This window comes from Endocarpon pusillum (genome assembly GCF_000464535.1).
Source record: "Endocarpon pusillum Z07020 unplaced genomic scaffold C712049, whole genome shotgun sequence".
NCBI classification, from domain to species: Eukaryota; Fungi; Ascomycota; class Eurotiomycetes; order Verrucariales; family Verrucariaceae; genus Endocarpon; species Endocarpon pusillum.
The window spans coordinates 10135-23901 of NW_006913552.1; the positions used below are offsets into that span (position 1 = coordinate 10135).

The 13767-nt window shown below is 47.9% G+C and overlaps 4 protein-coding genes across 4 annotated transcripts; 3 read left to right on the top strand and 1 right to left on the bottom strand.

Annotated features, from left to right (window-relative positions):
* Window positions 1-2991: 2991 nt before the first annotated feature.
* On the bottom strand, window positions 2992-5105 carry EPUS_07065 (uncharacterized protein; the record flags this gene model as incomplete). Its single annotated transcript, XM_007788092.1, has 4 exons — window positions 2992-3904; window positions 3954-4039; window positions 4086-4377; window positions 4690-5105. The coding sequence occupies 4 exons, from the start codon at window positions 5103-5105 to the stop codon at window positions 2992-2994; spliced, it is 1707 nt and encodes a 568-aa protein (XP_007786282.1).
* A 2953-nt stretch (window positions 5106-8058) lies between these two features.
* EPUS_07066 (uncharacterized protein) lies at window positions 8059-9210 on the top strand (the record flags this gene model as incomplete). Its single annotated transcript, XM_007788093.1, has 1 exon — window positions 8059-9210. One exon carries the CDS (start codon window positions 8059-8061, stop codon window positions 9208-9210), a length of 1152 nt encoding a protein of 383 aa, XP_007786283.1.
* Window positions 9211-9659: 449 nt separating this feature from the next.
* On the top strand, window positions 9660-11715 carry EPUS_07067 (uncharacterized protein; the record flags this gene model as incomplete). Its single annotated transcript, XM_007788094.1, has 2 exons — window positions 9660-11211; window positions 11453-11715. The coding sequence occupies 2 exons, from the start codon at window positions 9660-9662 to the stop codon at window positions 11713-11715; spliced, it is 1815 nt and encodes a 604-aa protein (XP_007786284.1).
* Window positions 11716-12131: 416 nt separating this feature from the next.
* EPUS_07068 (uncharacterized protein) lies at window positions 12132-13706 on the top strand (the record flags this gene model as incomplete). The annotated part of the gene is made up of 1 exon (XM_007788095.1): window positions 12132-13706. One exon carries the CDS (start codon window positions 12132-12134, stop codon window positions 13704-13706), a length of 1575 nt encoding a protein of 524 aa, XP_007786285.1.
* Between the last annotated feature and the right edge of the window lie 61 nt (window positions 13707-13767).

The following is a 13767-nucleotide window of genomic DNA, read 5'->3' on the forward strand; positions in this document are numbered from 1 at the left end:
AGCCGAGCCCGCCGCCGCCGCAGTTGAGCCAGCTGCTGGGCAGCGTGGCTTGGATTTGATCGGCCACGAAGCTGGTTAGGGTTACGGCTTCGACTACCCAGATTGTGTCTGGGGGCAAGGCAGCGCGGATTTGGGAGGTTAGCGTTGAGGCGTTGAGGGCGGCAGCAGGGTCGGAGGGGAGTGTGCCTTGGTGTGATATGGTTTGCAGGCGGGCGCTGTGAGATGTTTTGAGGCCGCGCCATCGTTCTTCAAAGACGTCGCTCGATAATGATTCGGACAATTCAGGGTCTGATACCAGATAGTTGTGGAGCTGGTGCAATGAGGTCCTTGAGTCTGCTTGGTATCTGGCCATTGCTGGGATGTAGAAGACGGCCATTTGTTGCTTGAGGGGGTCGATGTCGATGTGAATGATCTTTGCGTCGACTTTTGGTTTGCATTGCGTAGGAATCCAGGGTACGTCGCAGTCTACTACCAGAATGAAGTCGGCAGTCTTAATGCTGTCTTCCACACCATATCGCAGTCCTAGCCACGCAGGATGGTTTGCTGGAAAGCACATGTCGCTACCTCCAGTGTCCAAGACTCGGAGACCGCCGACAGTATCTGCAAGCTTGACGAGTTCTGGCACTGCTGCAGGATTGCGACCGCTGTAGCCTGTAATGAGGAGAGGCTCCTTAGCTTTCACGAGCAATTCGCAGATCTGTTCGACGGCTTCTTGTGGTAGGGCGACAGGCGCGACTCGCTGCCAGACATTCTGATCCAGGTAGTATGGCTCTATGTCTTCTGCCAACGCTTCCCGTGCACCATAGAGATATGCAGGTCCTTGCGGGTCGCTGGTTGCAAATTGAAGGGCTCTATTAACCATCTGCTTGACATTTTTGCCGGACTTGATTTCTCCGGTATAGCGACAGTACTGTGAGACAATCTGCTTTTGGTCTGGCACGTCTTGAATCCTGGAAAGAAAGTTAGAGATATGGGTCAAGTGTGATAAGAATGAGTGGTTTCATACCAGTGGATATATTCTGTCCTCGACCCACGCATTTCTCCCTCAGCGGTGTATGGGGAGAGACCAGCAACGATCAGGACCGGAGCCCTGCCACATGATGCATTGTGCACTGCTGCACCTAGACCTTGCGTACCAACATCAACGTGGACAATAACGCATTGAGGTTGATTTGTCAATCGAGCATAGCCATCTGCCATCGACAGAGCCACCATCTGCGTCGAGTATTTTTATTGGACACCTTGCCAGATTCCGGGTAGAGGACTGGCTGACCTCATTTGGGCACGTAATGATTCTCGGGAACTGTCCCTTATTCTCTTTTTGACCCTTCACTATCGCTTCGATGATGCTGGGATGGTCGCTTCCCAGGTTAACGAAGACATAACGGATACCAGCCTGTGTAGAAGTGAGCTTTCAGATATTGAGCTATCGGAGTATGACTTACGTCCCAAATCGCTTCAAAGAAAGCAAATGACGCCGTGTAGGCCCTGAATTCAGGTTATTGGTTTCACAGACAAAGCTGATTGGCTAGTCTACTCACATTTTCGTTTGGTGTTACCAGGAGTGAAACGAGTGTTTGGAGATTTGTTGTCGTAATCGAGCTTGATTCGGCGGAATGTGAAGCTTCAACGGCTGTAGAAGCTGAGTATGGGAAGGAGTGATTCAGGGAACAGGATATGGAACAACCCGCCAGCTCGTGCTTTCACAACAAACGAAGGCCGCAAGAAACACTCAGTGGGGACGTTGTGGGGCAAAATGATGCCGCGGCAAACCGCCCACACTCCTCCACTATTTACAGCTGATCTTGTCGTCGTTCTCATTCTACCAACAGAGATGTAGTACATTGTGACAGTAGATTTCACACATGTAGGCTATCCTCGATATCGTGGCGCTTTATGGGAAATATCAAGTTCTCATAAGCTTTACGGATGCTCTTCTTTCCTTGTCCCCACTGATTGCCCAATACCAGCTGCGAACTGGTGGTGAGGTCGAACAAGTCCAAGCAGGAACAAGGGCATTATCCGTAGTCAGATCTGTATGCACGGTTCAATGCAGGCTTGAGGTTGGCTAGCTTTCGGCAAGTGTCCGGCTGCATCGGAATCTGCCAATCTTGCATGCAGCTTGCAGCTAGCGACCCGCAGATCTGGGGGATTGCCATAAATAATACTTCCTCGAGACAACAAAGAAGAGTGGTCTAAAGGAACCTGGAAATGATTACAAGCTGAGCATGGCTGGCGTTTTCTCGGGCTTCCCGTGATTGTCTCTTAGCTCTTCTGCTGCTTATTGGTTCCACGTATACATTGCAGCACAACATGGAATAGTGACGAAGAACACAAGAATAGCCCTATATACAATCGCCAAAACTGACCTCACCAAGTGCCTGTTCCGTTCCCAGACCTGAGCACGTGCTGGTTTGACCTGAGCCATGAGTAAACCGGCCTGAGCTGTGGCTATGCAGCCCTGCTTCAAGCTTTCACATACCGGAACAAGTGCCTGGGCTACTATGGTGCCACCGAAAAGTGCGTCCCTCTCGATAGTTAGATGCTTGGCATTACCAGCATCCACCATCAACCGTAAATCATTAAGAACATGTCTTCATAAGATGCATAGGATACACTGTCAAAATCTGAGCCAAATCTATCATGTTAGAGACGTAGTTGTGAAGTGGTAAATGAATGGATCGACTACTCTGGAAGTTGCATCTATAAGAGTGAAGGTGTAAATCATACCCTTGATCCAGTTATTATTGTCCTTTACCCCTTACTCCTGCATAAAGAATCCTCTGTCTGGCGTCTTAGGCAGGGATACTGTAGACATTCTGGTATGTATTTTGCAAACCATCGTAATCGGAACTCTGTACATGGAGTTGTAGGCAGAGCAATCGACTAGTACAATCAAAGGGACATTATATTGATTTAGACGAGTAGTAAAGAGTATAAAACTGCCTCTCCTCAGCGGTATACTTTGTTTATTCAACCAGCCTGATGTATCTAATCCACCCATGAACCAGGCACCTTCAACTCGGGCTCTTCTACTAGACGCCAGAAATCGCCCGCGAACTCATCGCGTGGGTTAGAAATCCACACCTCCCAATCGTCCGGGGAAGGCCCATATTTCAAGTTGATCAGACGCCATGGTTCAAGGTTGCCTAATTTGGGGTCGAATTCTCGGCCACTCCGCTGCACTCCCACGTATATGAAAAACAGCTTTCGGCAACATCCCTGCTTGAACAATGCCAGGTGGCGCTCCCCGTACCGGACGAGGTCCACACCGACGTCCTTGAGCTCGGTGACCCAGAGTCGCACTATCCCGGTAAAGTCATACCCGTGTTTCCTAAATTCTCCGTGGTCGATGGTGTACCACTTGATGAAAAGACATAGGGGTGTCGAGCGATGGAACGGCAACCATCTAGTAGAAATTTTGTCGAGATCTGTTCCCGCTTTGACCGCATCCGCTAGTAAGCCACGCCAGCCGGCGAGATTTTCGGTCCTCTTTGCAGCATGCTCAACTGCCAGGCGCTCCAGGATGAAGAACAGAAGCGTTTCGTTCTTTTGATCGAACAGATGGTATGCAGCAGGGTCGATGGACCCCTCCCCCATTGCCTTTCGGAAGACTGACGACGTCATTCCGGCCACCCACCAGCGATCAAGCTTCATTGTAAATTCGAAGCGTTTCTGGAGAGACCAGCTTCTGTAGTCGGGACACTGCTGCTCCAGGAGTATCTCAAGTGCTCCAGGAGGGCCTGAGAAGCCGGAAGTGTGTGGCAGTCTCTCATCGATGTCCTCTTGAAAAGCCTCAGGGTCACAGTCGCTCAGGAAGATCCGATAAAGATCCAGCACCGTGTTGGTGTCGGCCATGTCAATCCAAGAACTTGCGTAATCATTGGAACATCCCAATGGTGTCCTGCCGTTGTTAGCTAGTAAGAAATTACGGACAGACACGTACAACATACGCTCCCCACGTGGTTTGGACGTTGCTTTCTGCACCATTTTCCAGGAGTAGACGACAGGCGCGAATTTGCCCATGTTGAGCAGCGAACTGTGCAATCATCAGCGCGATTTCTCCTCGCTCATGTCTGACTAACGTGAAGAGCCGTCCAGCCGGTTTCGTCGCAGTCATACACTGATGCTTCCGCTGGTTCTTTGTGCAGAAGGTCATAGAGGCCTAGAATGTTACCGGTGGAGGCATACAGAAAAATAGGAGCGTGGTTCTCAACGACATTATATGTGCGTATGCTCAAGTTCATTCCGGAGTGGGCTCGGTGCCCCTGGATTGCCCACATTTTGTTTGTTAACCATGATGGTGGTCGAACCCAAACTCTTGCCGGCCTTTTCGCTTTTCGCTTTTCAATGCCTAGCCTGGGTGAAGTAGTTGGTCTAGAATAGAATTAATGAAGGGATTCTAACATGGAATTAAATACTTTGCGTGAGTCGTAGTTTACCTTACGTAATTTTCCGACACGCATTTTAAACTAGTCAAATGAGATTCCGCGCCAGCGGACGGATTCTGAAGTTCCTTCAAAATGGTGATGTTACTTGAAATCTCTTGTAAGACCATACTACCAACAATCAGCTCAAACTTGTCTGGCGGCACGTAGTGAATGGGAGTTATGATGAACCGAATTCATTCTCTGTTCTTTGCTTGCCCGTTCTATTTGTGCTTTATGGAAGCTTAAAGGCAATACTTACTTGGACTGGAGTTGCTGTGCAATAATAAGGGTCGTCTTTGCCCTTTCAAGGCCCTTTTGATGCGTTGCCAGGACCTCCTTGTTCAGGCCCAATCTCAACGTCGACCACTTTTTGTTTTTCTTGAGATCGCGATCATATCGGTCCACTATAGCAGAAAGCGATGCCATCTCTGATTGGCAGCGCCTTAGGCTTTGAAAAATATAATTATCAACGCTCGACATAGCAGTGCCATGACTTGTCCACTGCAAAGTCACTTCGCTTAGTACCTGGATCTCGTCGACGAGGCTGGCGATTTCATTCGGCCCATTCTTTACCGAGTTCCAGAATGCCTTGAGTTTGATTGAAGACTCGATGACTTGGGCAACAATCGAGGCAATACTGATGCCACTGGCGACGAGGCCCAGAGCCTCAGCCATGTCCTGACTCCCGAGCGTCCTTATTGATCACGACCTTGACCAACGCGAGATTGAATAAAATTCTCTTGCCTCATTGTTAATAAAAGAAATGAAGGGTCTGAAATCTTCTGCAGGGTGAGGCTGAGATACAGGCCGCCTTTCGACAAAGAAGCGCCTTTTGCCTGCTTGGCATCATTTGTTCACTACGTTAGTTAACCGTGCACTTTCAGTTGCACTAAGCTTTGCAGCTTAGTGCACCGCAGCGCAACGAAAAATCGCAGCGCAACGATAAATTTGTTCAATTATTCGTACGCCCACACAAAACGCGCTCTTATTCAACGAAAAATGGCCGAATCCTATCAAGAAATTGAGGATAGAATTGATGATGCTATTTACGCGTTAAACGAAGCCGAATACCCCAATATCTCGCAAATAGCGCGCCAATTCGACGTTCCTCCTCAACGACTTCGAAGAAGGTTCAAGGGCGTTCAAAATAAGATACAATGCGGGGGGAATAATAAGAAGCTCAATGAGGACCAAGAGCTTGCTCTTTGTCACTATCTTGATCGATTAGACGAATCAGGAGTGAGTGCACGCCCTCAAATGCTTCAAAGCGCTGCGAATTCTATCCTCGAACGTGCCCACAGCAATTCTACCACTGCCCCCCTTATAGTCAGCAAAGATTGGTCTTGACGCTTTCTACAACGCCATCCGAAGTACATTATAAAGAAGAGAAAGCCTCTCTCTATTTAATAAAAGTTTACGCATAATCAAGAGGAGATACAAGCTCATTTTGAGCGATTTCGTGAGACCAAGACGAAATACGGTATTCTTGAAGAGGATATCTATAATATGGATGAAACAGGCTTTCGAATAGGCGTTGGTCGAGCGCACAAAGTTATTGTACGAAAGAAAAACGCTTAATTACCCTCTTTTATCAATGATCCTGATAATCGCGAATCTCTTACTTCTATTCGTGTAGCGAAACTAGATATTCGAATACTAATATTCATAATAAGTGGATTCATTATTTTGATAAATCTACAAAAGCTATTTCAAAGGATGTATATTAATTACTAATTTCAGACAGATTTAATACCCATTTTGAATTCGAATTTATACAATATTGTTAGGATAATACTATTATTCTCTTCTGCCTTCCTCCTTATTCTACGTATCTTCTATAACCACTTAATATAGTATGCTTTCAACCCCTTAAGCACTATTATATAGAGGCCATTAACCGTATTATATGACTTGGCGATTACTTATTTTCAAGAGCAGCCTTTTTGACTAATATCCACGAAATTCGTACGCAAACTTTCAAAAATTCTACAATTTTGAGTGCTTTTCGAGAGACTGGCCTTATACCCTATAACCCAAACGTTGTTATTGCCAAATTATCTCTACCACTGGCCTTTGATTCTGAAAATAACTCTAATAAGTTAGATTCATTAGATATCTTAAAAACGCCCAAAAAGGTAGAAAAAAAAGGAGAAAAAAAACAAAAAAAAAAAAGTGTTATTAAGTTTGATTCAGAGAGCGAATTACTTGTGCACAAATTCATCAAGGGTGCTATGGCGCGCGTACAATCAGGGGCCCAAGCAGAGGCGGATTTGGAGCACACTCAATTGGCCGAAGCAGCACGCGCTGCGCGTGCGAAAGCCACGCGCCGTACCGTACAAAAAGGGGGCATTATTACTGTTGAGAGGGCCAAGGAGCGAATTCGATTACGTACACGAAGGGAGCAAGAGAGTTGGGAGAAGAAGGAGTACTCTCGGCGTCAATGCCCTAAACGGGAAAGACCCAAATTCGTACGCTTCTATAGGGCTATTTCTGCGCATGCCCGTCTTCGTATCAGTGCTATGGACTATGAGGACCAATTGGAGTATCAAATTAGCGATGAGGGGGGGCAATAGCTATAGAAATAGAAAAAATTTATCGTTGCGCTGCGATTTTTCGTTGCGCTGCGGTGCACTAAGCTGCAAAGCTTAGTGCAACTGAAAGTGCACGGTTAGTCAGTAGCGCGCGCCTACGGCCTGTAGAGAGACGGCCAATCGCGCCCTCGTCGAAAACATCGAGCTTCGAGACTCACCTCCTATTCGAAGATGAGTCATGAGAACAACATCGGATGAAGATATAGATGGACTAGGGTACTTCCACCTTGACGTAATACTGTTGTAAAGTGCTTGCTGACTAACTCGCTATGGCGCTCTATTTCTAGCTGTTCAGTGGCCAACTATTTCTCCTCCTTCTCCTCCCCTGCACATTATCCTGCTCAAACAGTGCTAAGTTAAATCAGATAAACTTATGGGTAGGTGCATGAAAGGTAGAAAGGTGCACTTTCTCCAATCAACATGAAGACTTCTACCGGCCGCATTCTAAGATTATTCATCACGGCTTGGTGCTATCTTACTTTATGTCAAACGTGATTCTACGCGCAATCCATGCATTACGTCTGCATTTGATTGGTAAGTATCGATAACTGCTTGACATCTTGCGAATATTCAGAATATTCATCCAAGGGTGACACTGATAATTGGATCGAGAGCGTTCGTAGTGGCGAATACTAGATTTAAAAAGAACAGAAAGGAGGATTATAAAATCTGAGATACCGCTCGTCATATAAGTTCAGGGAGCGCACCTCCTCAGGAGTTAAAAGAAACTATCATTCTGTCTAATAGATCTGTTTCTGAGCCTCTTGAAGGTCCTGATTTTCAAAGTCAGGCGCTGTGGGGCCGTAGCCCATCTTCAGAATTGGTGGCCGTCTTGGCATTTCCCCCTCCTCCCCATGATACTTGGGTTTACTAGTACTACTACTACGTAGACAGTAACAAAATTCAAATGACAGCTAGACGTGTACTTGACGTCATTCGAAAACTCCTTCCTCGTCTTCCAATGGGTTCCACTCACTGACCTTCAGCAGTGTATTAGTTATCAGAACACTTCAAAGGAAAATCCAACAGCCGCCACTATGGGTGGCCAAGCTCTTGAGGATGATGCTGTCAATATTTCATGGCAGAGAGGCGTCTTCGATGCACATTGTCACCCTACAGATACGATGACTTCGATCGACGATCTTCCCGGTATGAAGGCCAAGGTATTGACAATCATGGCCACAAGGCGCGAAGATCAGACCTTAGTCGACCAAGTAGCAGCACGATTTCCACTAAGCGACACAGATGAGTACAAGCGTTCCGCATCGAAATTTGTTGTCCCGGCATTTGGATGGCATCCCTGGTTCTCCTACCAAATGTTTGATGACCGGTCGACATATGAAATCCCAGATGCGATGACACACTACAAGACTGTTCTCACCCCAAAGGTCGAGGATGTAGCATTTTTGAAAACGCTGCCAGAACCGTTGTCTTTGGCGCAATTTCTAACAGATACAGAAGCCAGGCTAAGAAAACATCCGTTTGCCTTGATGGGAGAAGTAGGTCTTGATAAATCCTTCAGGCTGCCGAAAGAATGGCTGCCCGACGAGACTCAATCCCGCGACCCTTCCCTGACGCCGGGATCTCGGGAAGGGCGGAGACTGTCACCTTACAGAGTTCAGCTCGCTCATCAGAAGGTCATACTGGAAGCACAACTACGGCTTGCAGGCAAATTAGGACGACCAGCTTCCATACACAGCGTTCAAGCCCACGGAGCCGTCCACGAAGTTCTTCAAAGCCTTTGGGCAGGACACGAGAAGATTTCGAGCCGTCAGAAGAAACGAAGATCAAGCGCAGCCGGTGCGCATGCGGCAGACGATGAAGAGAAAATCAACCAAGGACCTTCAAGCCCACTACCATTCCCACCCCGCATCTGCATGCATTCATATTCTGGCCCTGCAGACTTCTTGCGAGAATTTCTAAATCACAAAGTACCAATCGATGTGTATTTCTCCTTTTCAGATGTCATCAACTTCTCCGGTCCTTCCTCCGAGAAAGTCATCGATGTGGTCAAAGCAATTCCTGACTCGAAGATCCTCATTGAAAGTGACTTACATCGCGCCGGTGCTGAGATGGACGGCCGCCTTGGCTCTGTGTTCCAGCGAGTTTGTGATATCAAAAAGTGGTCCTATGAAAGAGGTGCCGAGATTTTGGGTCGGAATTGGCGATGTTTCGTATTCGGATCTTGATGCGCTGCGAGAACTGTGATGCAGCGATACAATAGGATGGCAACCACTACCGTCACTATCCGGCTGCTATGGCGATGTCTGAGGAACTGTCCACAACGCGTTTCAAAGCCCTCAGAGCTTAAGCTTTTATTTCATGCTTCGCTAGTGAAGATTGAAGAGTCGCCCCGCCGGTTTGAGCCAGAGAGGTTGGAAGACAAACGACTACAGGCGGTTTTTTGGTGGCAATGAAAATCCTCGTCACAACCGATCCAAGTCACTATAAAGGTTCTGAACCGCCAGCAACCGGCATTTGTGCCTTTGTGATAATGACTATGGTTCATGTCTATAAAATCCTTTCGCAGGGTCAGCTGCATCATGGACGTCGACCATGAACTCGTATCTACTTTACACTACTCTCTGCCATACTCCATCGCCCTCAGCACCACCAAACTTTACCAGATTATTCGACTATGTCCTGCGGCAATCAAGGGACGACTGGTCAAGACAGACAGGCCTGTCCTCCTTTGGCTTACTCCCATCATCAGATTGCTCAAAATTATCCATTGATCTTTCCGCTGGAGGACCTTGCAGGGACGCCGAATCACGATGCGCGTTCTGATCACTCGGTCCTGGACGAGGGGCCGGGCGTGGATGACCAGATGCTCAAAGATGGACAAACTCCTCCGGCTGCTACACGACCATCGCAGAACCGCGCTGCTTTGGGGAAGTGGAAGTCAAAGACAATAGCTGGGTTTCCTGCTGCGAATGTGCCACTACCCCGGGGAATCACAGCAAAAGAGATTGCACAGTCGTACCCAAACCACGTTGATGATTATTGCATACTGGAACTGATGCGTCAGGGTAAGGGAGCCAAGGCGATAGATGCTCTAATTCCTGCACCACCAGGGAAGACGAAGGCTGGCCAGTCTCACAGCAAGATTCAATTGAGAATCAGTACAATCAGAGAAGCTTTCCCCAACGAGAACTTTCCTATAACATCGACGAAACGAGACAGAACCAGAAGTCGAAGTGAGATACCGAAAGATGAGACAATAGACTCCAATAACGAGCATACAATTTTTGTAACAGCTAATCACAAGTCAAACTCGGACCACACGACAGCCGGAGCTTTGGCTTCGGTAAGCTTCCATACAGCGGAGACACAGCACCAGAATAGAGCGGCTGTGCAAAGGCATGGTGGACACGGTAGTTCTACCCAGTCAGGAGCCTTCGGAAGTCTACATCAGCAGGTAGAATTACCACTGCTCTCTGAGTCGAACGATCATGCTGCTTCTTTCACACCAGAGCTTCTCGATCCCGCTTTGAGGTTCCCGCGGACTCTGCCACTTGACTCTCAGGTCAAGGAGGAATATCAAATTCATCAACAGTTGGTCCACGACCATTTCTATTGCGATCGGCCTCTTTCTCCACTCGAAGTGAGGCAGACCGTTCAAGCTCACTGCGCTTGGATATATGACCGTATCAGTTACAATTTGCAGACAAAGTCGGGGCTCAAGATGGAGAAAGTCATATTACGAAGCGGTTGGTCGGAGCATTCCATATCATACTTACATCGCACTATCACAGAGTGCTTTAGGGGGCATCCAGTGTTTCGCGCACATATGGACCGCGAATCCCTTCCAAACCAGGTCACAAATCGCTTCGAAACGGCAGTTCTTCAAGACCTCCTAGGCCGCTTGCGAGATTGGACAAGGTATCTGAAAGCACAGAAAGAAACTAAGAGGCAGACAAGAGCGCATCAGAAGCTGCATTCTAAAGCAAGTACGAACAGAAACACTGCCCCAAACCAGATGCGCTTGCAATACATGTCACCTCGAATCTATGCATCCTCTGGCTTGAGGCCTGATCAACTGAAAGCGTTTGGACCCGAGGACCAAATGATGACGGATGCACCAAGATTGAATCCAGGAGCCGCCAGAAAGGAATTCGAAGACTATATGGAAGACGCGGAGCGTTTTATCAACCATGAGGCTAGGGCAGCAGACCTTACCCCAGTATCTGGTAAGTTGAAACTCGAGCGTTTTTTTGAACGTTGCTATTGCACACCACTTTCATTCTTCACAAATCATTCAATATGAACTGTAAATTGGCATCAATGCAAGAGGTTTCAGATCGATATAAACCATCAGCTGTACGCGTTGATTTTGGCTAGCAATCTTGCCACGCCATACTCCCAATACTCCACAAAAACCGTTTTGAATGCCTCGGTACTTGGATCAAGGCTAACAGATCCTCGGCACAGACAACCTGGACGAGGGAGCTGCAATTGACATAGCAAAGGAGGAGATAGCTGCGAACATCATGGCCAAAATGGACAATGACGCTTTTATACTTTTCGGCTGGCAACTCCTTACAAGCCATAAATTTGGGGCAGAAGCAGAAGCAAAGTTGGAGGAGCAGCGAGATAGGCTATATGAAATTGGCGAGGATGAAGTGCAAAGAGCTATGTCGAGAGGGTTGCAGGGGGATGCCAACGAGGATGTGTTGGAGCTGGGCGACTATTGATTGCGGCGAGTTCATCGGGCCATCAGATCGCACCCTTGGTTATACCACTTTCCCACAGATTTCAATGACAGTCAGCGAAGGAAGGAGGGGTTTGAATCGTGACTGTTCGCTGCTCTCTGGCAGGACATTCACCTTACCCAAACATTCACATGAATCTTGTCACTCACAAACAATTTGACCAGGAAGTCAATCATTTGCAGCATAAGTCTTGTGTATCTGAGCGGCATTCATATATCTCACTCATTCATTCGTGCTGCTAGTCTTACTGCCTCACACAAAATCTAGATCTTCTAGGTCGCTGAGAAGGAACGACCACCTCCCCGTCTCATCTGCATCTTTTTCTCAACGATTGATTTCTTGTGTCCAGAGCCCAAACCTTCGATCAAAAGGGTCATAGGAGGATCGAGAAGCTTCCGATGGACCACCGTATCATCGATTCCCAGCATAACTGGCCCAACCCGGTCAACGACTCTGATAGTGGTCAACCCTCGACTTGGCAGGACTGGGACTTTGATGGGCAGAACAACTCCTACGACAATTATGCTCAATCGGTTGCGCAGAATGTTTTTGATGAGTTTCTCAATGGGGGCACTTCAGCATCGCCTGATACACAGGTCATCAAGAAGAAGCAGGGAAGTGTTGGATCGGAGCATGGCTGCCAGATGGGTTTCCATGTCGCCTCAGCACCTTCATTAGCCGAGAAGCACGGCAACAACTTACAAGACAATATGCAGCCCACCTCGTGCCCTGCCGCTGACTACGGGGGAAGTGATTGTGGTCAAGCTGCAGTCAGTGTCGACAACAAATGCGACGAGACATGTAGGGCCTCCCCAGAAAGTCACTCTAGCAAGGAACTTCATCCAGAACCATTGCAGGTCCCACGACTCGACCAGAACATGATGTCCCTGGCTATTGGTCAAGGTGGTAACGAGCATGCGAAGCACGAAATTGATGTTAAGCTCGAGAAAAGCTCCTCTATGATGGGCAGTTTGCTCAATACACCCGCATTTCAATATGATCAAGGCCGTCCTTTGAGCATACACTTTCAGTCTCCGTTCCAGTCGCAAAATAATACATCTCGAGTACAACAGCAACAAATATTACCGAATGGACCGATACCAGCAAAACGACGGCAAAAGGGTCAAACCGAAATGCTTCGCTCCCAGGGAATACAAGGGCTGCAAGGTTCAAGGTCCAATATTGTCTCTTTTCCGAATCTGTCTTCACAATTGCCTGCCTATCAGAACGACCTCATCTCAACCTCGTCATCCTCCTCAAATGAGACTATCAATTTCAACGGTGGTCAACAACAAACCCAGAATTATTTACCACAGCTCCATATTCCTAGTATCACCGCATTCTACAACCCCCCAATGCCCTTCCCGCCGAACCACAATCAGCAACAAAATCTAAGCAGCAGCTCCATGACCGTAGGGCAGATAGCCATCATCCGTCAAGAACAAATTTCAAGGCTCCGAGGAGATATCTTCAACGAGGTCAAGCTTCACCTCCAGATAATGACTGCCTACTTCACGCACGCGCTCAAACATCTTTCCAGGGACTTCTCACCCGCAGCGGCTCAAGCTAAGCAGCATTGGCTCGAATCAGCAAAGGTTTGGCTCAGCACGGTCCCGGAGGCGTGGAAGAACAATCTGCCAGTTACGCAGTCCCGTTCACACCCTGTCGAGAAGATGATAATTCAAAAAATCCACATCCAGGGCCTGGTAGAGGCGGCACGTCGCCACAAAATTCCGAATAAGACATGGCCACACACCCCTGAAGAGTGGAAACAAGATATCAGCATCACTGCTCACTGGGAGGAATTGAAACTGATGAAGACGTGGACGGCAATGTTCAACGGTATGCTGCAGGATCTGCGATCGAAATTTCCGCTACTGGAAGATGCGTTGGAGGAGATCCGTGCCGGTGGTGGTTGGGATCAGCTGCTGGGTGGTGATGATGTAAAGACGGAGACGGATGAGGATTCGTGATCAGTAGGGGGGCAGCGATGTCTGTGCCTGTTTGCATTGATGGAGGGGCTCACGGACGGCT